Source organism: Cricetulus griseus, chromosome 6, assembly GCF_003668045.3.
Source record: "Cricetulus griseus strain 17A/GY chromosome 6, alternate assembly CriGri-PICRH-1.0, whole genome shotgun sequence".
NCBI classification, from domain to species: Eukaryota; Metazoa; Chordata; class Mammalia; order Rodentia; family Cricetidae; genus Cricetulus; species Cricetulus griseus.
Window position 1 is genome coordinate 45,715,905 of NC_048599.1, and position 23,205 is coordinate 45,739,109.

The 23,205-nt window shown below is 41.2% G+C and overlaps 1 protein-coding gene across 4 annotated transcripts in view; it reads right to left on the reverse strand.

The window, feature by feature from the left end:
* Positions 1–23,205, reverse strand: part of Mcm8 (minichromosome maintenance 8 homologous recombination repair factor) — a 53,741-nt gene that overhangs the window by 19,476 nt on the left and 11,060 nt on the right. For 3 of the 4 annotated variants that reach the window (XR_003486513.2, XM_027421701.2, XM_027421700.2), the window contains 8 exons: positions 20,907–20,937; positions 20,062–20,202; positions 17,867–18,008; positions 13,877–14,072; positions 11,212–11,431; positions 10,325–10,534; positions 9,187–9,263; positions 4,933–5,122 (listed from right to left, as the gene is read on the reverse strand). Coding sequence is in view for 3 of the 4 variants with exons in the window: in XM_027421701.2 (XP_027277502.1) it covers positions 4,933–5,122; positions 9,187–9,263; positions 10,325–10,534; positions 11,212–11,431; positions 13,877–14,072; positions 17,867–18,008; positions 20,062–20,202; positions 20,907–20,937 (1,207 nt within the window). In the remaining variant the exon portion in view is untranslated. Of the gene's footprint in view, positions 1–3,640; positions 4,290–4,932; positions 5,123–9,186; positions 9,264–10,324; positions 10,535–11,211; positions 11,432–13,876; positions 14,073–17,866; positions 18,009–20,061; positions 20,203–20,906; positions 20,938–23,205 lie in introns of those variants that run through there. The other variant, XM_027421703.2, reaches the window with a different exon arrangement.

Below are 23,205 nucleotides of genomic sequence, written 5' to 3' on the forward strand. Positions count from 1 at the left end.
CGCGAAGGGGCCCCCACGCGCAGCGCGCCACGCGCCAAGCCAGCATGGCCTTGCGGCCGCCGCGCACTCCGAGCGTCGAGAACTCAGCAGCCCCGGGCGCCCGCCGCCAGCTTCTCCACAGAAACCCAGCAATGCCGAGGCCGCAAGGATGTCTCCATACTAATTTCCACACTCCAGACGTCCCGCTTATACAGGTGGCCCGGAACCGTCAAGGAAAGCCGCTTTCACGACACTTTCACGACACCAGCGACCCCGGGCGGTGGCGTCAAGCGTGTGCCGCTAAGGCCGGCAGTCTCGTGCGTTGTGCAGCTCGTTCGCCTTCAGGCTAAGCAGAATGACAGGGAGGGAAGGCCATGAGCGAGTGCCACGTGGCTACAAGAAGCCAGTCATCTCAGGTCCCTGCCCGAAACGTCTGATGCCAAATAGTTCGCAGGTGTGCGTGGCACTCTATGACCACTGGAGGAGTTTTAAAGTATTAGTATTGGAATGAAAGTATTAAGTACCTACCCTGTTTTTTGAGCACTAAATACATTATGGATAGGTCCAAAGAAGCAATGAAAATGCCAATTATAGCGATGGCTATTTACTTGGAAAAAGTGTTTACTGTGTAAGCTATTGTGCATTTAATCCTATTAACAACTCTAACATAGATTCTCTTATTGCCTTTTCTTTTATAGGTATGGAAATCGGTGTACAGAAGAAACTTGCTTTTTATATAGTTTTTAAAATTTATTACTTTTATTTTATGGGCATTGGTGTTTTGACTGCATGCATGTCTGTGTGAGGGTATCAGATCCCCTGGAACTAGAGTTACAGACAGTTATGAGCAGCTATGTGGGTGCTGGAAACTGAACCCAGGTCCTCTGAAAGAGTAGTCAGTACTATTAACCACTGAGCCATCTCTCCAGTCCCAGAAAGTTGTTTATTCTTAAGAAATCCAAACTAGGGGCTGGAGAAATGGCTCGGTGGTTAAGAGCGCTCCCTGCTCTTCCAAAGGTCCTGAGTTCAATTCCCAGCAACCCACATGGTGGCTCACAACCATCTGTAGTGAAATCTGGTGCCCTCTTCTGGCCTGTAGACATACATGCAGGCAGAACACTGTGTACATAATAAATAAATATTAAAAAAAATCCAAACTAGTAACTAATCAGCTCACTGTTCTAACAATGAACCTGCTGTTATAAATCACACATTACTGGCATATTGGCTTCCTAACCTTACAAACATGTTCCTATCTTTCGTTATAGTATTGGGCTTGAACCCAGGGCCTTCCCAGGAAAGGGTGATACCAGGGGAAGGGCACCAAGTCCCTGTCGAACCTGCAATGGACAGTTTTGCAGTCTTTCCACTATGCTCCTTCAGTCCAGTCAGCAAAAACATAAAATCACCTTAAGGTTGTTCTTAAAGCTCAGATTAAATTTGATGATTATAGGTTTTTGCTTTTTGGGTTTTTGTTTGTTTTTGGTTTTTTGAGACAGGGTTTCTCTGTGTAGCTTTGGAGCCTATCCTGGCACTCACTCTGTAGACCAGCCTGGCCTTGGACTCACAGAGATCCGCCTGCCCCTGCCTCTGCCTCCCGAGTGCTGGGATTAAAGGCATGCGCCACCAACACCGGGCTAAGACTTTATTTTTAAACTACCACTAGAACCACTCATCTGTTTCTTGAAAACTGTGGATAATCCTGATGAGAACTGGGCAGAAGGAAGGAAAACCAAGACCAGAGCATTAGCAGTGAGATGATAGTAGGTGGTGAGAAGGAGGTGAAACACACGGGGTTTGGGCTGGAGGGTTCGTAATTTCTTTGGAGTTACAAAAGTTGGCTGGCCTGAAGACATAGACAGCTTCAGCTTGTGTGATGCTTCACTCTTTACTCTCTGGGCTTTTGGGGGGGGCATCACCCCAGCTCCTAAATAAACCACACACAGAGGTTTATTCTTACTTATGAATACCTGGCTTGTTGCTAGCCAGCTTTCCTTATCTTCTATTATCTCAACTCCCTTTTGCCTCTGGGCTTTTCTTTTTCTTCAGTATCTTGCTTTCATTCTGGCTGGCTGGGTGGCTGGCCCCTGCCATCCCCTATCTCCTTGTTCTCTCATTGCTTCTTTCTTCCAGATTTCTCCTATTTATACTCTGCCTGCCAGCCCCACCTATCCTTACTCCTGCCTCACTATTGGCTGTTCAGATCTTTATTAGGACCACCAAGTATTTTAGACAGCTTCACAGAGTTAAACAATGCAGCATAAACAAAAGTAACACACAATAATCCCCAACATTAGCTATTTATTTATTTGGTTTTTCCAGACAGGGTTACTCTGTGTAGCCCTGACTGTCCTGGAACTCACTACATAGACCCAGCTAGCCTCAAACTCAAGACACCCACCTGCCTCTGCCTCCTTAAAGGTGTGCATGACAACCACCTGACTTTCAGCTGTTTATTTGGCCCTGTGACAACAGATACCAAATAAATACCGAATATAGGAAAACAGCAGTTTCTCCTCATAATTAGGCTTATATCCCCTTATGTAATAGTCTTAACCTTAGATGTAATGGTCTGATAGGCCCATCTTTCCTCTTTGGATGGTACACATTTCACCTTTCTCTTTCATGAAAAGCTACTATGCACTGACTTTTCTGAAAAAAGGCTTTTAGCTCTATTAGCAGATTATCAGCTGTTCTTGTCCTTCAATACTTTAGGCTTGGCAAGGTGGAGGAAGAGGCAGGCAGCTCTCTGCGTTCTGGGCCAGCCTGGTTTACAAAGCAAGTTTCAGGACAGCCAGGGCTATACAGAGAAACCCTGCATTAAAAAACAAAAACTCACAACTGATGAGATGGCTCAACTGATGAAGGTGCTTGCAGCTAAATGTAACTTCCTTCTCAGGACTACACAAAAACACTATGACCACCCACTTCCGTCCTTACCCAATAAGGAAACAGAGAGAAAAAAACTCTCTTAAAGGCAGACACCATATTGGGCTGTAGATACAGTTCAGTGTCCCTAGGTTCAGTTCACTACAGTATTATATTTATACTAACATCTGCCATTTGCGTTCTAAAGTCAGGCTTTAATATTTTTATGGTATTCTGTGGCATATATCATCCATATTTTTTCATTTTAGATGTATTATTGGTTAAAAGTCCATTGTAAAACATAAAAAGTCTCTGTGTCATTAATTTGGGAGCTGGCTGATGGGACAGAAAATCTGCCTATAGTTTGTTTTTCAATTTTTCATCCTAGTAGCTCACAATGCCTGAGCACTTATGTGTTAAAGTGTTTGTTGGTTACAGATATGAAGGTGTTTTAGCTAGAGGTCCAGTTTCACTTGAAGCCTCTCACAAACATGGTGAATTCTGATCTATGGGTCCTGCCCCATTGAAGCAGACCTCAGGAAACTCCCCAGCATGGAATCCAGTTTTTCAAACCAACATTTCTTGATGTGCTTTCTTTTCTGAACTTGGAACTCAGCAACAGAAGGAGAGTGATGAACGATGTTCTTTGCTGCCACCACCTTCTGCAGAAGCAGTTCCCAGTACAGAATGGCATCCATGTGGCACAAAGATGGGAATGCTTTAGCCACCATGGCAGCTGGCTAGTTTTACAAACTACCCCAGGGATATTGTATTGTTTTGTTTTGTTTAGTCATCAGCCTTCATAGAATTCTGTAGACAAATATTACCCAGAAAGGACTTCTGCTTACGCCAACAAATTTCCACTACTTCAAATGAAAAGCCGAGTTAGACCCACCACCCATAACCATAAAGGTTAGAAACAATAAAGAGCTTTTATTTGTGACCTAAACATTTTATGAAATTCAAAGTTTAATCTTGCACATAAAGTTTCATCAGAACACATACTCATTTATGTATTATCTGAATGCCGGATAGACACCTGATACACAAAACTATGAAACACTGATAAAAATATGACAAGAAAAAGTATAACTAATGCTTATGTTATTAGATAAAATAATATAAACTATTTAATTTCAACCTTCTGGATAAATTATGGATTATTACTATACAGTTTCACTTCTTTTTTTCCCCACACCCCAATTTCATCACTTATTAGCAGCCCATAACTAACACTTTTTTCTGTTATAAGAGTTGTATGTCATCTTTCAGAACTTATTTCAGCTTTGGTAATTAAGATGGTTTTGAGCTATTAATAAGCCACAGGTGGATCTAATGTGGTAAGTCTGTTACATAGTCTGAAGTTGGTAAATCTTTGGGCCTTTTTTTAAGAGGTAACCCTGGTCATTCAGTGATCCAATGAAGTTTTCAAAGTCGGCAACCTGGAAGCAAACATCCAGAGTCAGCCCCTTCAGTAACATGCCAAACGTGACATTCACATCCATCTCCAAACAGACATACACCCAAGAAGTTTCTCAGGCAAGTAAAATAGTATGTGCTTCCTACAGCACTCCGAAAAGCAAAGAATCCTTTGTCTTAACCAAAAAATCCAACTTAGACTAGCTTTTGAAATTGCATGACCTTACATCTGAACTTCCATTAGAACTCTGAAGTAGGAGGAGCAGGTGGGATCACATCAGTTCAACAGATGAGAAATTAAGAGTCATCACTATGACCAGCATAGGACACTCAGGAAAAAACGGAGCCCAAATCTTCCTAGAAAAGTCACTCTATCAAAATGCCAAAAATCTTTGAGAAGCAGTTACAAAGAAACTTAAAATTAAAAAGTGCTTTTTTTTGCCAGGTATGGTTTCACTCACCATTAATCCCAGCACTCCAGAGGCAGAGGCAGAGGCAGGTGGATCTCCTGAGTTCAAGACCAGCCTGGTCTACAGAGTTCCAGGACAGCCAGGGCTAGAGAGACAGTTTCAAGAGAAACTGTCTTGAAAAACAGTGGTTTTGTTCTATTAATAGGGACCCTCTGAAATTATTATAAAAAACTGTTAAGTATTTAGGTTATCGTACCTGAATGTTTAGTTCTTTGGCAATCTGACGAAGTTGATGAAATTGAAAAATATTATTATAAGTTCTTTCAGCAATGCTGTTGAGAGCAGAAATAAATCTTTTTGCTGTTGACCTATTGCTCATTCCAGAGCCGTGCTGGGATCGCTCAAAATCCAGATTCCCAAATTCATCTGAGTAAGTTCCTAGCATGCTTCAAGATGAAGAAGAGAGGATTATCTCATGTAGCATGGCTACAGACATTTTTGGACTAGGCTTCCAAGTCATAACCAGTACATGCCTGCAATCCCAGTACTTAGGAGCTAAGGCATAAAACTTTCTTGAGTTTAAAGACAGCCTGAAATACATAGCAAGTACCAGGCCAGGTAAGGGCTTTGGAAGAATATCCTATCTTGAAAACCAAAACAAATTTGTAAACATGAAATGCAAAAATGTAGAGCTGAGAAAATATTATAAATATCAAAACATTCTTTCTGATTAATAAAACTAATTTCTCTTTGATTCCTTTTTGTTTTTAAGCTTTATTATGTATACAGTGCTCTGCCTGCATGTATGCATACACACCAGTAGAGGGCACAAGATCTCATTATAGATGGTTGTGAGCCACCATGTGGTTGCGGGGGAATTGAACTCAGGACTTCTGGAGGAGCAGCCAGTGCTCTTAACCACTGAGCCATCTCTCCATCCCCTGATTAATAAAACTAATTTCTAATACAATATTTTCAGCTTTCTCCGGTAAACGTATCATTAACTACCACAGCATCTGCAAAGAAAAGATGTTTAACTCTAGGGGGGCTGGAGAAATGGTTAAGATCATAGGCTGCTCTTGCAGAAGACCCAGGTTTAAGAGCAGCCACATGGCAGCTCACAAGCACCTGTAACTCCATGTGTTCCATTCTCTCTGGCCTCTGAAGGCACTGAGCATATGGTGCAGAGATATATGCAGGTAAGACAGCCACGCCTGCTGTGGGACAATCTTTGTGCACTGTAAATACATATTACTCTCACTGGTTAATAAAAGCTGACTGACTGGCCATAGCTGGATAATTAGAGGTTAGGTGGGACTTGCAGACAAAAAGAGAGTGCAAAGAAGAAAAAGAAGTCTCAGGAGTCTCGAGAAGACACACAGAGAAGAGGAAATTGTTGTGCTGAAAAACAGTACTACCACATGGCAGAGTGTAGATAAGAAATATGGGTTAATTTAAGTTATAAGAACTAGTTAGCACAAGCCTGAGCTATCAGCTGAGCATTTATAGATAATCCGTCTCTGTGTGGATATTTGGGAACTGATTGGTGGGACAGAAAAGTCTGAGTACACATACCCATAAAAAAATCTTAAAAACAAATGCTCACTTGCATGCTCATGTTGGACTTGCAGTGATGACAGACACTAGCCTCACTTCTGTTTTCTGTTTTTTTTACAGTATCACACACACACACACACACACACACACACACACACACACACACACACACACACACACACGGAAATAGGTATCTGACAGTCAGTTTTGGCTGGAGTCTGCAAACACCCATTAAAGATATTATTAACCACCCTGCAATCCAGCTCTATTCCTGATTCCATGTGTGCAATGGGACACATAAAATCCCATAGCCTGTTTAACAGGTGAAGTTTTGTCCTCTGGAATTATCACCTGTTAGGAAGTGGGCTCAGGGTGGCAAACAAATCCATTTACTGTTCATTCTTAAGGAGTCCTTGGGGCAGTGGCGAGATGGCTCAGAGGTTCAGAACACTGACTACTTTTCCAGAGGCCCTGAGTTCAATTCTCAGCAACCACATGGTGGCTCACAACCATCTGTATGAGATCTGGTGCCCTTCTGCTGTGCAGGCATACATGGAGGCAGAACATTGTAAACATAATAAATCTTAAAAAAAAAAAAAAAAGGAGTCCTTAGGAATGATCTTGAAAGGTCACAATTTGTTCCTTGAAAGGTCACAAACTGGACAAACAGAAATGTGCACCAGTCAAGTAAGACAGGAGCAAATGACAGAATATTGCACATTATTTACTACCTTCAGCCTTAATCAACCTGAATTATGTAATGAATTAATGTTCCTTTACTGTCAGAACTGCTTTGAGTTACTAACATGGTAATTATACTTATTTACCGCAGGCATCCTCCTAATAACCTTATGCCTTGGGACTTATCCTTATTTCACTTTACAGATGAAAACAGTTTTGGCAAGTAAGGATAAATGACTTTCCAGATGTTACACTACTAATGAGTGGCACCTGGCATTTTGATCCACGCTTCTTTGCTTCCATTTGAAAAAAAGATACATAAAATATTTGACATACTCCCCTGACATGGAAAAGCTCACAGCAACCTAGTATCAGCAGGCAGTATTAATCTTCCTAGAATATTTTCAGTTGTGTAACAATACTCGCATAAACTGTTCACAAAATAAAAACATTTACTTTTCAAAAAATGTCCAAGTATGTATTATGCTAACTCAGATGACCTAAGTCATGATTGAGATTTTTTCTTGCTCAGGCTTCTGCTTCCCAGTTAAAAATGTAATTTCACAGGATAACATATTAATGGTAGTTTCAATGAAGCAGAAGAGATAGGAACTGTAAAAGGGCAAACTTTTTGAAAGAGTGTACTTTAATTAGTGAATTAACAAAACATGTTCCGTATACGTGCTAGCCATGATTGTGGGCCCTGAAAAGACACTGGTAAACATAAGGTCCTTGGCCCTCACAGACTAAGAAAGCATGTTAGTCTAATAGATCTGAACTTCATGTTTAGCTGGTTCTCAATCTCTGATAATGCTAGGTAATCCTAACCACTTGATCAAACTATTCTCTCCCCTTGTTGCTGACACACTGAATTAAAGGCACACAGACTGCCTATAAAAGCAGGGAACAAGCTTCGGGTTATTGCTCAAGCCTTAGGGAGCAGCAGGGTGCCATTCTACCCATAAGCAGAGGGAAGAAGCCACAGTAAGGCCAGAACCATAGTGAATATAAGCAAAACAAGGTGAAGCCTCCCTGCTGGGAAGGGAAAAGTGGTCAGCACCACACTCCTGAATAATTACAAAGACAGCGCGATTGCTAGACCTTAAAATGTCCTTGTGACTTTTGATCTGTGTGACAGTACTTTCTCATTGGGACCACCAGGTCACAAATATCAACATGGAGACTTATTAATTTTAAGAGCTTGGCCACTAGCTTAAGCTTATTCCATTAGCTCTTACAACTTAAATTAACCTGCTTTTATTAATCTATGTTCTTCCCGGTGACTCTGCTATCTCTACTCTGTACCTTATATCTAATCTCTTCACTGTCTCTGCATAATCAGCATGCCTAGATTCCTCCTCCTCTTCCTCTCTCTCCCTGGAAATCCTGCCTATCCTCCCCTGCCTAGCTAACGGCCATTCAGCTCTTTATTACACCAATCACAGCAATACATCTTCACATAGTGCACCAATATCCCACAACAGATCTGATTGCAGTTTATGACATGAGTCAGAAAAAGGGGATCTATGCAGCCTTTAACATCATCAAACCTGAAGAAGTGTCTGCCAACATGCACTAAATTAACTGACAGAACACTATTATTATTGTGTGTAGGCATGCTATAGCACAAGTATGGAAGTCAACTTTGGGGAGTTGGTTCTCTCCTTCCACATTTATGTAGCTTCCAGGAGTAAAATCATCCAATTTAAATGCTGAGACACTTTGTGGCCCATGGAACAACTTGCCATGGCAGCCTCAAGTTGGAGTGTAAAACACTTGTTCTTCACTACATAGAAGTGTTATTCAGGGTCAGAGAGGAAGTGCTAAAGCATCTTGGTTCTGACATGAAACAATTCAGTTCTATGCAATTTACCTTTGAAGAAACAGAAATTACCCATCAAGAACACCAAAAGGAGGAAGGAAGGAAGGAAGGAAGGAAGGAAAGAAGGAAAGAAGGAAGGAAGGAAAGAAGGAAGGGAGGAAAGGAGGGAGGGGGGAGGGCGGGAGGATAGACAGAGAAGAGAAGAGACAGAAAGGAGGGAGGGAGGGAAGGAATGAGGACGGGGGGAGGGAGGTGAGAAAAAGAGAAAGGGCAAAAAATCATTCCTACAAAAATTAAGGGGCCAGGAAGATGACTGAGCAGGTAAAGGCATTTGCCAGGTCCGACAAATCCCTGGAACACAGAGGAAGAAAAACTTGACTGTAGTTGTCCTCTGATGACCACAGTGTGTATGCCCCACCCCCATAAAGGTAAAATTAGTGTTAATCTTACCTATGTTTCATAATTTCAATTATATCTTCAGCATCTTCTTTAGTTGCTTCCTCTCTCAATTCTAACCTTGCTCGTGCCTGTGAAAAAAAACAACCATTTTAAAATAAATGATAAATACTGTCACCATTATTTGTGAAGGTGCATTGTATCTAAGCTTAATTATTCATTATATGGGGAGGACTAGGTGTGAACACATCAAAATACGTTGTATGCATGTGTGCAATTCCCAAAGAGTAAAGATGTTTTTAAAAATTAGAAAAGAGTACAAGTAGCTTAGAATAGAACCAAAATTTACTTTTCCCTACTAACATTGTTTTCTGAGTGTTCATTTCATGAGGTTTGGTTATGAAAATGTTTTTGTCCTTGCCTTTTATTTTCAGGAAATCAGAGTTTATTTGAACTAAAACAACAGAGAAGGCAATCATATTTCAGGATCAAAAGTACCTTATCATTTGTTGTAGCTAATTTTAACTGCAGCAGTACTCAGAGTACCATGCAATGTGACAAACAGTGCTGCTAAAGGCTGCCTACGCCTACAGACGTGTCACATAATCAGATCAAGTAATCAAGACACTCAGCATATTCCATGTTCCCATATGCTCAATTTGCAACTTTTCAGATACCCCAGGAATCTACAGTATCATTAAAAAAAAAAAATGACACTCCTTGGCAAAACTGGTCCTATGCCTAGAATAAAATCTGTAGCTTCAATAATGTTACAAAAGTGACTAAATCTTCTAAAAAACCTTTTATTCATCCTTTTAAATTTTTATTTTTAATGTCTTCTAGAAGAAATATCTAGTCAATAGTGGAGAAAAACCAATCAAAGGAGAAATCATAGTATCACACACACACACAACCTCTCTTACAGTACTGGAGACAACCTAGAGCTTGCACATGCTGAGCAAGCACTCTAGACCACTGAACTACCATCACCTCTATGTTGATTTTTGAGACATGTCTCATACCAAGTAGCCTAGTCTGGCCTTGGACTCACCCTGTAGTCCAGGCAGGCCTTCAATTCGAAATTCTCCTACCTCAGCATCCTGAGTAACTGAGCTTACAGGCTTGTGTCACCAGGCTAAGCTCATCCCCTCTTCCTCCAGCCACAAAAAGCATGAACATAGGAAACTCAAACCTCTGTCAGACGGATCAAAGATTCCAGCTGCCGGGTGGTGATGGGTGAGCTGCTCATGCGCTGGCTCTGCTTGCGGAGCTCCAGATAGAAGTCCTGCAGAGCCTGAGCAGCTTCTGTGGATAGCTTTGGGTGGACATACTGCCGTGCATAACCAACGTACTTCCTCAACAGCTGATGTGGAATCGGATCTGTCGTCTCTCCAGGAGCCACCTAGAGTGGTATTTAAAAAAAAAAGGGGGGGGGTAAAACAAGTTAGCTTGTTTGTATAAATTAAAAAGTTCCAAAAGCTCCTCCAAATAAACCAAACACTATGGTTACAGCTCTCAATTCAATCACCTTAGATCAATGGTTTTCAACCTTCCTAATGCTGCAACCCTTTAATACAAGTTCCTCACATTGTGGTGACCCCCAACCATAAAATTATTTTGTTGGTACTTCATAACTAATTTTACTATTGTTAAGAACTGTAATGTAAATTTCTGATATGCAGGGTATCTTCTCAGTAGACTCTGTCCCCCGGTGCAGTTCTTGGGTCAGCCCGTTTCCCAACCTGCCCCAGTCTCCCCCGACTGTCCCCAAAGGGGGAGGGGGACACCTGCTAGTACAGGGGCCCTCCAGATATTGTTTATCTGATATTCAACCCCAAAGGGGTTCGAGACCCACAGATTGAGAACGACTGCTTTATGTGATGCCAAAGTACTATACAAATGTCTAAGGAATAGGAGGAAGGTGGATTTTATTGGGGAGAGGGGTAGATGCTGAGGATTAAATCTAGAGCCCCGCATAACGCTAAGCACATGCTATACCACTGGGACATATTCCCAGGTCACACATGGAATTCGCACATTTAAGTACAATGAAACTGAATGATTAAGAAACAGGTATACCTTCAATCTTTCTGATAATGGTTTCTCAGAAACCACTTCAAGTACAGAAGTATTTGAATCTTGACTGAGCGCACGAGCTACTGTGGCACTGCTAACAGCTCTCTGCTTCCCAGCTCTTATTGCAATCACATGTTCAGAAAGTAAGTGGTCATGCTGCTCATTCGGCGTATCTAACAAGATAAAGACCAAATCGAATCTGGACAGTAGGGCACTCCCCATCCTAGGAAGCAGGGAAGAAAGAAGCAGCAATGTTTGAATCAAAACAGAAAAGCCTTACTTGTTTACCAGTTCCATGTAGAACTTCAGAACAGTCAAGCTTGAGGTTAAAGAAATAAGCTTTTAGTACAGCTACATGTTCCAACTCACCACATGCATGACAGCTGTGTGTATTTAGGCCTTTCCTCACACAACAAAGCCACTGAGATCTACATGCTATCACTGGCAATGCTCATGTGCACAGAGCACATATCTATCAATGCTTTTACAGCTCTCGTCTATGATTTTATTCTTTCACATGTAGGAGTGTTTTGCCTGCATGTGTGTCTATGCACCAGAGGTGTGCCTGGTGTCTGTGAAGTCAGAAAAGGATGCTGGGGCCCTGGATCTGGAATTAAGGATGGCTGTGAGCTGCTACATGGGTTCTGGGAACCAACCCAGATCCTCTGCAAGAACAACATGTGCTCTTCACTGCGGCACCATCCCTCCAGCCCTGCGTGTATAGCTTGTCTCATCCAAACACTGTCTCACAAGTACTCATGACCCACTTAAATGCAACCGAGTAAAGATGCTACATTCTATATTCAATCAATCAGGAACTGTGCCTATTTGACACAAGAAAAATCAACCTGGAGTGTCTAAAGAATTTGATGAAACCACCAAAGAATACCTGTGCTAAAAACAGAACCAAGTCATCTGTAGGGTTTGTTCAACAGGATTATACAGACTTTAACAAAATTTCATTATTTTACTAAGGAAAAAATTTTACATTATTTCACTCTTCCACTAATAGAAGAGTGACTTTGTTGGAGGCAGTGATAAACACTCTAAATTTAAGTGTAATTGTGTTTTATTTTTTTTATATATATTTGTTCTTTAAATGTATTTGTGTGCATTTGTAAGTGTATCATGAAGCACATGTGGAATTTATGGGACCTGGTTCTGGATTGATCTTGCTGGCCTGACAATTTCTATTTTAGATGGATACACGTCTTAAATATTTATTTATTTACTTATTTTTGGTTTTTCTTTCTCTTTTTGTTTGTTTGTTTTTGAGACAGGATTTCTCTGTGTAGCTTTGGAGCCTATCCTGGCACTCACTATCTATAGACCAAGCTGGCCTTGAACTCAGAGATCCGCCTGCCTCTGCCTCCCGAGTGCTGGGATTAAAGGCGTGCGCCACCAACACTTGGCCTATTTTTGGTTTTTGAAAACAGGATTTCTATGTGTAACCCTGACTGTTCTATGTGTAGACCAGTCTGGGCTCAAACTCATAGAAGATCCACCTGCCTCTGCCTCCCAAATACAGAGATTAAGGGCATGTGCCACCACTCCCAGCTCAAGATGTATAAGCTGTTTAACGTTAGCTGTGAACAGCATCACATACCTGTAGCTTCTAAAGACTAGAGAAGATAGTAGAAGATGCAAAGGGTCACTTAAGCCTATTAATTTAAGACCAGAAATGAGTAACATAGTGATATTCCTCATCTCAAAAACAAGGGGGATAGAGAGAGGCTAGAGAGATGGCCCAGCAACCACAGCACTCACAACCAGCTGTTAAGTCCAGTTCCAGGGGGATCCAACACCCTCTTCTGACATGAAGGCAAAACACCAATACACATAAAATAATTAATCTTTAAGAAAAAGTGAATTAAAAAAGAGAAAGAAATAAGCTGCCCCCAACTACACGTAAGGCCCTAGTCTTTCTGGAGGTACCCTGTCTTCTCACTTTTATACCAGTTGAGTCTGTTTTTCTTTTATGCACTCTGTGTTCCCCTGTACAAAATGAATTAGAAGAGGAAGCACAAACCAGGCGTGCACCTTTAATCCCAGCAGTCAGGAGGCAGTGGCAGGCAGATCTCTGTGAGTTCAAGACCAGCCTGGTCTACAGAACACTTCAGGCCAGGGGTACACAGAAAAACCCTGTCTCAAAAACAAAACAAACAAACAAAACAACAACAACACAAAAAGGAAGAACAACACAACATAAACTTCCTTCTTGAAAACCGACACTCCTTAATTACATGACATGGCCTTCTTACTCAGCTAATCAGTAGCAGCAGCTACTTCTCACTGCTGCTTCCCACTGTTACTGATTTTTGATGGTTGATAGCGCTGCAATACACATTCTACAAGCATGCCTATGGAGTTGCTACCTAACGATCAGAATTTCCTAAGCATAAAGTGGCTAGAATAAACACAATGTACATAATAATAGTTTTCAACATATAGAACATATGAGAATTCTTTCCCAGCCCTTTAGCACTGAGAACTGCATCTAAACCTTTGCCAAGCTGGTAGCCTATCTGTGGTATCTCACTGGTTTTTCAGGAGTTACACACATTTTTGAACATTTACTGGAGATTTGTAACTTCTGTGAGCCACCCACTGATATACTCAACTATCTTTTCCTTACTGTCGTACTGCACACACATTTGAAGAGACTTACTTTAAATTCTCAGAAACTGTTTTGGCTTTATTGTAGTGTCCTCCAACAGGATTTGCAGCAGCAATAATGGAAGTTCTTGCAGGGAGGCTGCAAACCACGCCAGCTTTAGCAAGGCTAATACTCTGCTGTTCCATGGCTTCTAACAAGGCTTGATGTTGGTTCCCCATTTTATCAAATTCATCTATTCCACAAATGCCTACAAGCATAATAGGAAAACAGACAAAAACATCTTTCTCTGGTCATGTTTCAAATTTGTAGAAGTTACTGCACAATGATTATTTCCATTTGTTTCTAGAATTTAAAATTATCAAATGTATATCTATCTTATTACTAAACCTGGTGCATTATTCACCACTCTCCGAGGGTAACTCACTATGAGGTGGATCCATAAATGAAGATATGCAAGTCTTAAAATGCAACAAGACTTAGCCAGTTAGGTTAGACACAAACACCTAAGAAATGCGCTTCCTGAACCACTTACGACATGCAGCATTAGGTGGTAGCTTTCTGGAGCAGAGTGTAGTTAAACTAGGGGAATTCAAAAGGGCTTAAGAGAAAGGTGCTTGAGTTGAGTCTTTGGGGGACTGCAGGCAATGATTCGGGTGGAAGAGCATAGCTCCAGTAGGCAGACTCAAACATGGCTCTGTAAAGGGAGGTAGTGATGGCACTTGCAGGGACACTCAACACATAGTGCCACCACCGAAGGCTTTCTGAGTACCAGGGATGTTAGGCCTGCAGCACAAGTTACTGGGGACCATCAGCACACCTGCCTGTGTGCTTTCTCCCACTTCTCCACACCAGTTAGGGGATTCTCTGGAGGGCTTTCCTGTGGATAAACTCATCTGTACTCTGTGGTCACCTAAACCTTGCCAGCTAAGCACATGGGAGAAATAACTGCTTCTTACCTTGTTTACATTGCAAGGTCTAGATACCTATTTTTGTGGTGCTGAGACATGAGAGGGAGCTCTCATCTTTGAATTCAACCCAGTGCCACTTCTAGGTTCCTATTTTATGGAACCAATTATCCTTTGTGTAGCATTTCCTTTTTTTGTTATCTCTACAGTTGCCCAAAGTCCAGTTATTTAGAACTTTGCTCTTTTCTTTCCTATTCATTGGAGTTATTGTAAGGCTTTCCTCTATAACCTCACATTTGGCAGGTCAGTGTCATATACTGAGCCTCAATTTTTTTTAAATTTACTATCCTTATCTCATTTTATTTCATTAAACTCATGTTCTTGTTAAACACTCTAAAGTTTCATGGGGAATTTTTATCTCTGCTTGGATTTCAGTTTTGCCCAGACAGGAAACTTTCACTGCTTTGTTGTTTCTGCACAGCTGCCTTGCTCTGTTTATCCTGTTCATGGTTAGTGGCTGTTCTACATAAGCCTGTTTATACTGTTATTCCTACCAGTACTCTTCCTGCTCTAACTGTGAGTCACCCCTTTCCCTCTTCTGGTACAGTTTAGTCTAGATTGTTGACTACATTTTGGTAACCTGTAAATGACTTAGGAAGGGGAAGAAAGAGTGACTGGATTCTGTACCACCTCGCTTCCTGTACTGGAGGGCTCACCCATCCCCAAGGAAGGTGTGAGGCTGTCCAGTGGAGCTCTGTGAGCCTCCCTCTAGTGCTGGCTGTAACACATCAGGCTTCCTGTGCTGCCCCACTGTCCTGTTTATGCTTCTGACAATGACGGTGTTACTGAAACTCTCAGTTGACTACACACTTCCTCCCAGGAGGGAATGAGGTGGGAACAAAGTCAAGCAACTCTCTCTGTTGGCTCCCACTTTCCAAAGTATAAAGCGAGAGGCAGCCAACCTTTTCTGAAAAAGACCAGATGTAAGTATCTTAGGTTCTGCAGCCCATAGTTTACATACACTTATGTTTTTTTATGAACAATTCTTTAAAACTATAAAAAAAAAGTTTTAGATTTACATTGTAACAAAATAATCCCACACAGGGCTCCCCCTATGGATTAAAGTCTGCTGTCCCCTGTGAGTTGGTTTTGAAGGTCTCATCATATAGCCTGGATGGTCTATAAAGTCTCAAACTCAGGGTTCCTTCCTCAATTTCCTAAGGGCTGGGATCACAAGCATACTCTCATCTCTGGGATTTTTTCATTTGTCTTTTCTTATTTTATGTGTACGAATGTTTTGCCTGCATGAAGGTAAGTGTATCACATGTGTGCTTGGTACCCATGGAGTTAAGAGGGTGTCAGATCCCCTGGAACCAGAGTTATAGATAGTTATGAGCTACCATGTGGGTGCTGAGAAATGAGCCCAGGTCCTCCTCTGAAAGAACAGCAAGTGTTCTTAACTGTTGAGCCATCTCTCCAGCCCTGAACCCATGGTATAAAGCATAAACTTCAACCACTCTCAACTCTTCTGCCTGTTTGAATACAAATGTTAACATTTACACTTTTTCTAGTCATTTTCATGAGATGCTGAAGGAAAATACTATTCCCCACCCCCCTATGGTTTTTCAAAACAGGGTTTTTCTATACAGCCCTGGCTGTCTGGAACTTGCTCTGTAGACCAGGCTGGCCTCAAACTAAAAGAGATCTATCTGCCTTCTTCTACCTCCTGAGTGCTAGGATAAAAGGCATGTGCCACCACCACCTGGCTAGAAAATAATACTATTTTTAAAAGCTTTATATTTCCTTTTTTCCCCCTCACAGTCTTTGTAAAGATTTTAGCAGGACTCTGTTTGTTTCTAGAACTCAGTCTCTGTTGATACTTGTAAAATCCCTTCCTACCTAACAGTGCTATATAGTCTCATGTTTAGTTTATCTAAATATATGCAAAACAGGGAACTAACTAACATTTCACATCTTAAATTCCATTAGCTCTTGTACAGCTAACCCTCCAACCACCGACTTCTAATGAATAACGCCCGGCAGTCTGACAGTTAAGCATCATTATTTGCATTATTTCCTTCACCTGAGACCTTAGGAAAAACACTGCTACTTCTGACAAGCACCAGTGGAACATTTCCTTCAGTAGATATTTGCTGATTATTAGTTGTACAACAATGCCACGTATGTAGGCATGCAGAACAGTACCAGAAAGAAAAATGCCCTTGCCCTTGTGAAGCTTACATTTTATCTGGCCAACTAGAGGCAGACACTTGAAAACATGGTGATAACAAAAGGTAGTCATGTTAATGAGAACAGATTTTGCCCCAGAAGAAGACCAAGATGGAGATAAATACAGTAAAACTATTTAAGTCACAGCTCTAAATTCATGGGGCAATCCTTCTAGAGCAGAAGATAGTGTCCATCTTCTTTCCTGTTTCAAGGTAACTGGAACAATTGTGAGCTAAGGAACTAATGCTCTCATGGGGTACTCACAGTACACATATACACTAAGCAATGGGAATAAGCAGTCCACAGAATAGCCCAAGCCACTCCATAAGGAACTTACCATAAAACTCCAAAACAAATGATCACAGATGTGACAGGATTATCAAGGGGGAGATGTACAAACCATTCACATTTTATCTGGCTATTTAATTTTGACATATATTTGCTCTAAGATTCTGAAAATGAATCAGTTTCAACTGTATAACAGAAATAAAAATGATAGTACTATACATTCAATTATTATTTGACACTGTCAATCCACTGGTTAGGACAGTGCTGTCTAAGTGGCTTTCAAATGAAAGTAAATTCATTAAAATGAAGAAATTTAGCCAGAGGTGGTGGCACATTCCTCTAATTCCAACACTTAGGTGGCAGAGGCTGGATTATTACCTCTTGATATAATCTGATTTACACAGCAAAACCACTGTTACAAGAAGAAAAGGGGTTTTATTTTTTTGGGGGTTTTTCAAGATAGGGTTTCTCTATGTAACAGCCTTGGCTGTCCTGGAACTCACAGAGATCCGCCTGCCTCTGCCTCCTGAGCGCTGGGATTAATGGCCTGCACAATCACTGCCTGGCTAAAGACAAAAGTTTTAAAACCCCATAACTATTAACCCCTTTTTTCTCTCACCTTGGTCACCAAGTACCAGGGCACCAGCTTCCAAAGCAAAATCTCCAGAGGAACTGTCTTTTGAAAGAGTTACAGTCAGCCCAGAGCTGGTTGTGGTATTTCCACAGACATACACACCACGAGGTGCCACATTGCATGCTGCCTATTAAAAACACAAGGTTTAAAAGAATCATTCAGAGGGTTGGAAAGATGGCTCAATGCTTTTGTTACCATGCAGCATGAGAACCCGAAGTTCGGATCCCCAGCTCCCTTATAAAAGCTAGACATAGTAGTGTAATATTTATAATCCCAGCCCTTCAGGAGTGAAAACAGGCAGATCCCGGGGACTTGCTGGCCAGACAGTGTACCCAAAATGACAAGCTCCAAAGTTCTGTGAGAGAACACATCTCGAAGAGTAAGGTGCAAGGTGATAGAGGAAGACACCTGACATCAACTGAATGCCTTCACACAACGCACCCGCACCCGCACCCGCACCCGCACCCGCACCCGCACCCGCACCCGCACCCCAGTTAAAAAAAAAAATCACAGCCCACAGTCAACAGCTCAAATCTGGGGGTATAACACATGCCAAGTTAAGTGCTCCCTGAAGTCTTTTGTTTTTGATGGATATTTATGTGTGTGCACCACAAATGTGCTAGTGCCCATAGATGCCAGAAGCAGGTACGGGATCTCCTGGACATGGAATTACAGATGATTCTGAGTCACCTGACAAGGGTACTGGGAACCAAATAAATCCAGGTCCTCTTCAAGAGTACCAAGTGCTTTTAACCACTGAACCATCTCTTCAGTCTTTGCTTTTACTTTTACTATAAACTTTGTTTCATTTATAACTAGGTAACACTTGCCTCAGATATCAGGCTGCTGCAAGGGCTCAGAACAAATTAAAGTAGGCTCTTCCGGCCAAAGACCCAAACAAGGATGCAATGTTTTAAAGGAATTAAAAAGACTAGTTTAGGCCGGGCGTTGGTGGTGCACGCCTTTAGTCCCGGCACTTGGGAGGCAGAGGCAGGCGGATCTCTGTGAGTTCGAAGTCAGCCTGGTCTCCAGAGCAAGTGCCAGGATAGGCTCCAAAGCTACACAGAGAAACCCTATCTCGAAAAACCAAAAAAAAAAAAAAAAGAAAGAAAAGAAAAGAAAAAGACTAGTTTAGCCTGGTGGTGGTGGTGGTGGTGGTGGTGGTGGCACACATCTTTAATCCCAGCACTCAGGAGGCAGAGGCAGGCAGATGTCTGAGTTTGAGGCCAGCCTGGTCTACAAAGCTACACAGAGAAACCCTGTCTCAAAAACCAAAACCAGAAAAAAAAAAAAAAAGAAAAGAAAGAAAGAAAGAAAGAAAGAAAGAAAGAAAGAAAGAAAGAAAGAAAGAAAGGCTTAATATTCAACCACAGGGAAGACACATGTGAAGGGTGGTGGGATGAAAATGCAATGTCAAGATCAAAGCAATCCTGTATGCACATCAGGACCACCTGTGGAGCACTACATATATATATATGTATGTATGTATGTATGTATGTATGTATGTACTAGCTTCAGGCTGCCTATGCTATCTTCAAAGAGTTTCAAAGACAACTGTGATATACAACCAGAGCACTCAACTGCTAGACAAAGATTCATCAGCACAGGACAGTTTGCAAGGAGGGACTTTGTGGGCACAGCTGGGTATCACTCTGAAAAAAATCACAAGCTTTCCAACAAATTACCTTCTACAGCCATCATGAATGAACCCAAGAGGGACACACCATCAGACTCTGGCTAAAAGAGACACAATCTTCTTTGATGAATAACAACTGACTAGTCAGAAAAGTTGCTTTGCTTTGGATTCAGAGAAATAGTAACGGTGTACATAGAGCGATCCCTTACCTTTACCAGAATATTCTGAAGCCCTAACAAGATGCTTAGGTATGTGAATGGAAGGAATACATGACCCAGCTTTACTTCCTTCACTATTCTGTTCATTGTTGTAGTCACATCACAACAGACTAGCAAAGCATTACTAGGGGTAATAATGGTCTGTGTGGCAGGAAGCCACAAAGTGTATAACTCACATAAATTCCAATTCCCCTATACCCCTAGACAAACTAGATCCTCTGCAACCCAAACAGGCTATACGGTTGAGAAATGTCACTTGCCAATTATTCATACATATTCATACATTATATAAGCAAAAGACAAATACTAAATAATTGATTTTCTACCTGCAGCATCTGACTCTTTCCCAAGCCTGGATCTCCAACAATCAGGATGTGTGGGTCTCCTCGAATGGGAATCCTGTTTTTGTCATCTGCGTACTTCTGGCTACCACCAAAGAGTGCTAACACCAAACCTGCTTTAACAAGCTCGTGTGGAAGAGAACAAAAAGAAAAACATCAAGATGACTAGCAAGAGGCATTCCTGCATGGTTACAGCATGACTTGTCTATCTAGAGATTACTTCCTCTTCACAGTGCTGATAGAGCCCAAGGCTTGGTGCCTAATTAGTCAGATGCTCTATCCCTGAGCTATACCACCAGCCAGCACACTTTTAAAAGCAACTGAACTTTATTTTTTTATAATGAAGTCAAGAAACAAACCAGGCATGTCTACAATCCCAGAGCTTAAGATGTAGACACAGGAAGGTTATGAGTTCAAGGCTACATGGGGCAACAAAGCAAAAGCCTGTCTCAAAAAGCAAAAACATCTAGAAACAAACTTCTACAACATGAATGATTAAAAACAAAGACTAAAAGTATATAAATCAGTGGTATCTTAGAAATTGCTAAGAGCAACTTTGTATGCCAGAAATCCATTCCCGAGTGAAAAGCAGCTATTGGTGCCTACTTTGACTTAGTGTCTAATTATTTTGTCTATTTGTCAAAGGTGTCCATTCCCAGTAACTATCAATAGTTCCAGGGGGCTATTATTTGCCTCCCACATAATCAACTTATAGAGAATAATGATTCATATTAAAATATTAATTAACTAGCAAGAGAATCTCATTACTTGTAGTATTGATATTGCCAACTTGATGTACTTTTTCAATGAAGGTGAAGTAATATACTTACTTCATGACCAAAAATGACAGGACAAAGTGAGCTGAAAAATAGAATAGGATTTATAAATTCTAACTTAAATTGCATTGATGCATTAGAAGATCTACTTTACAATTTGCCTAATTTCCTTTACTTAGTAACTAAAAGAAGAGCAAATTTTACATCTCCTCAACTCCACAAATTTTACTCTTAGTTAATCTATAAAGGGAAGAATGCTTTAAAATCCATGTCTCTCTAAGGGGGTGCTGCAAAACATCTTAAAGTAACTCAATACACAGCTGATCTTACAGAATTAACACTTAAAATGCACGATTATCAGGTTTTCCACATTCCCAAGTTCCTTGTTTTATTTAAACAGACATCTTTAGAACTGTGTAGTCAAGTCACCAAAAGGAAGACACTAATGAGTGAGTTCAGCACGAATATTACTATTTCAAGGTGGCATTAAATTTCATTTCTTTTCAATTCAATTCAGAAGGGTCAGATTAAATGTAAATATAAGAAAATAGATCTACAAGTGCTGGAGAGATGATTCAACCTACAGAGTGCTTGCTGCAAAAGCATAAGGACTTCAGACTCCCAGAACCACATAAAAACCAAATATAAGCTGGGTGATGGGGGCCTGCTTTTAATCTCAGCATTCTGGAGGCAGAGGCAAGCAGATCTCTGAGCTTGAGGCCACCCTGGTCTACAGCATGAGTTCCAGGACAACCAGGACTACACAGAGAAGCCTTGTCTCAAAAAAACAAAAAACAAAAAACAAAAAAAAAAAAAAACAAGGCCCCTCCCTCCAAAACAAACAAACAAACACAGGTATAGTGGAAAGCTGTAATCCTAGCACTGGGGAAGTGGAGACACAAGAATCCCTGGTGCTCACTGCCCAGCCTAGTCAACCTCTAAGCTCTAGGTTCACTGAAAGACTGGCTCAAAATGTAAGATGCTTAGCAATAGAGAAACATAAGGAACATACCCGATGTCAGCATAACACACACACACACACACACACACACACACACACACACACACAATTTGCATGTGTCCATTTTGTAAGTAAGGAACAAATAAAAATATGCAAGGTAGTAGCCAGAAGTGAAGTGTGAATCTTCTTCCTGTTTTAATAAATGTAAACAGAACCTGGAGTCCTTTGGAACTAATTTTTACCTTGTTCCAGTCTAACTGCCACCTGCTTGTGCCTGTGACTTTTCTATGGCCACAGAAGCACCTTCAGTAGACACAAGGGAAGAACAGAAGTGCTGGGTTACTCTTCAAATCTAGGTTCCCAGTAGGCATTGCCATTAGGGCACCATAGCCAGGTTGCCATCCCTTCTCTGCATTATTCCCGCCTTCCTGCTACTTCTGAGCTCTTCTCCCAAACAAATGACGTTTCACCAAACCATTGCTTCCAAAGAAATCTAAACAGACAGATAACTGCTGTATACTGACAATTCTAATACTATCTTCTCTGTTCTCTCATGGACCTCAATTTGTTATCTAGTATTGGTCAATAAACTAAAGATCTGGGATGTAAATAATTTCAGTCTTGCAGACTGTAGTGACTCAGTTTCTAGCATTCAACATGTAGTGTGGAAAGCAACCACTAACAACATGCAAATCAATCAGGTGCCATGTGTCTCACTAAAAACTTCCTAAAACCAGCCTACCTTCTTTGCCAGTCTGCTAAATTAATAAAGTGAAAGACGATTCCTTGAAAATCTTTAGTTTGGATGATGAAATCACAAATACACAGACAGAGAAAAAAGGCAAACTGGTGAGCAGTGCCAAAGAAGGGCCACTAGGAGGCTGCTTCCCTGATAACCACTAAGAAGAATGACAGGTGTCTGAGCCTCATCATGGCTGCTCCTGGAGCACCTGCCTGCCTGCTCAAACAACTCCTATGTAGCTTACACACACTGATATTATCACAGCACTAGCTTTCCCAGAGTAGGTCAGGGTGGCTATTTGGTGGGAAACTCAGACAGTTTAAAGACAAGAACTCAAGTAACTCAAAACTTTCCTCAGTTGGCAAACTGACATATGAAAAGCAGAAAGAAAGATTCAATTCTGGAGCCCAAAGCCTTGATCAATTTCTTCACAGAACACATTCCAGGTCTTCTTCCTTCACCTCTCCTAAGGATGGCAACCTTTTATCGGTCTCTTGATTTTCCGAATTTCTTCAAAATTACCCCCAAATTGTAAGAATGCCAAAACCATACTATACCAAGTATGATAAGTATATTAAAAACTAATAACCACATGGCAAACTTTCTGTGTGAGACAGTCATCATTGAAGCTAGGTATCGTTTTTTTTTTT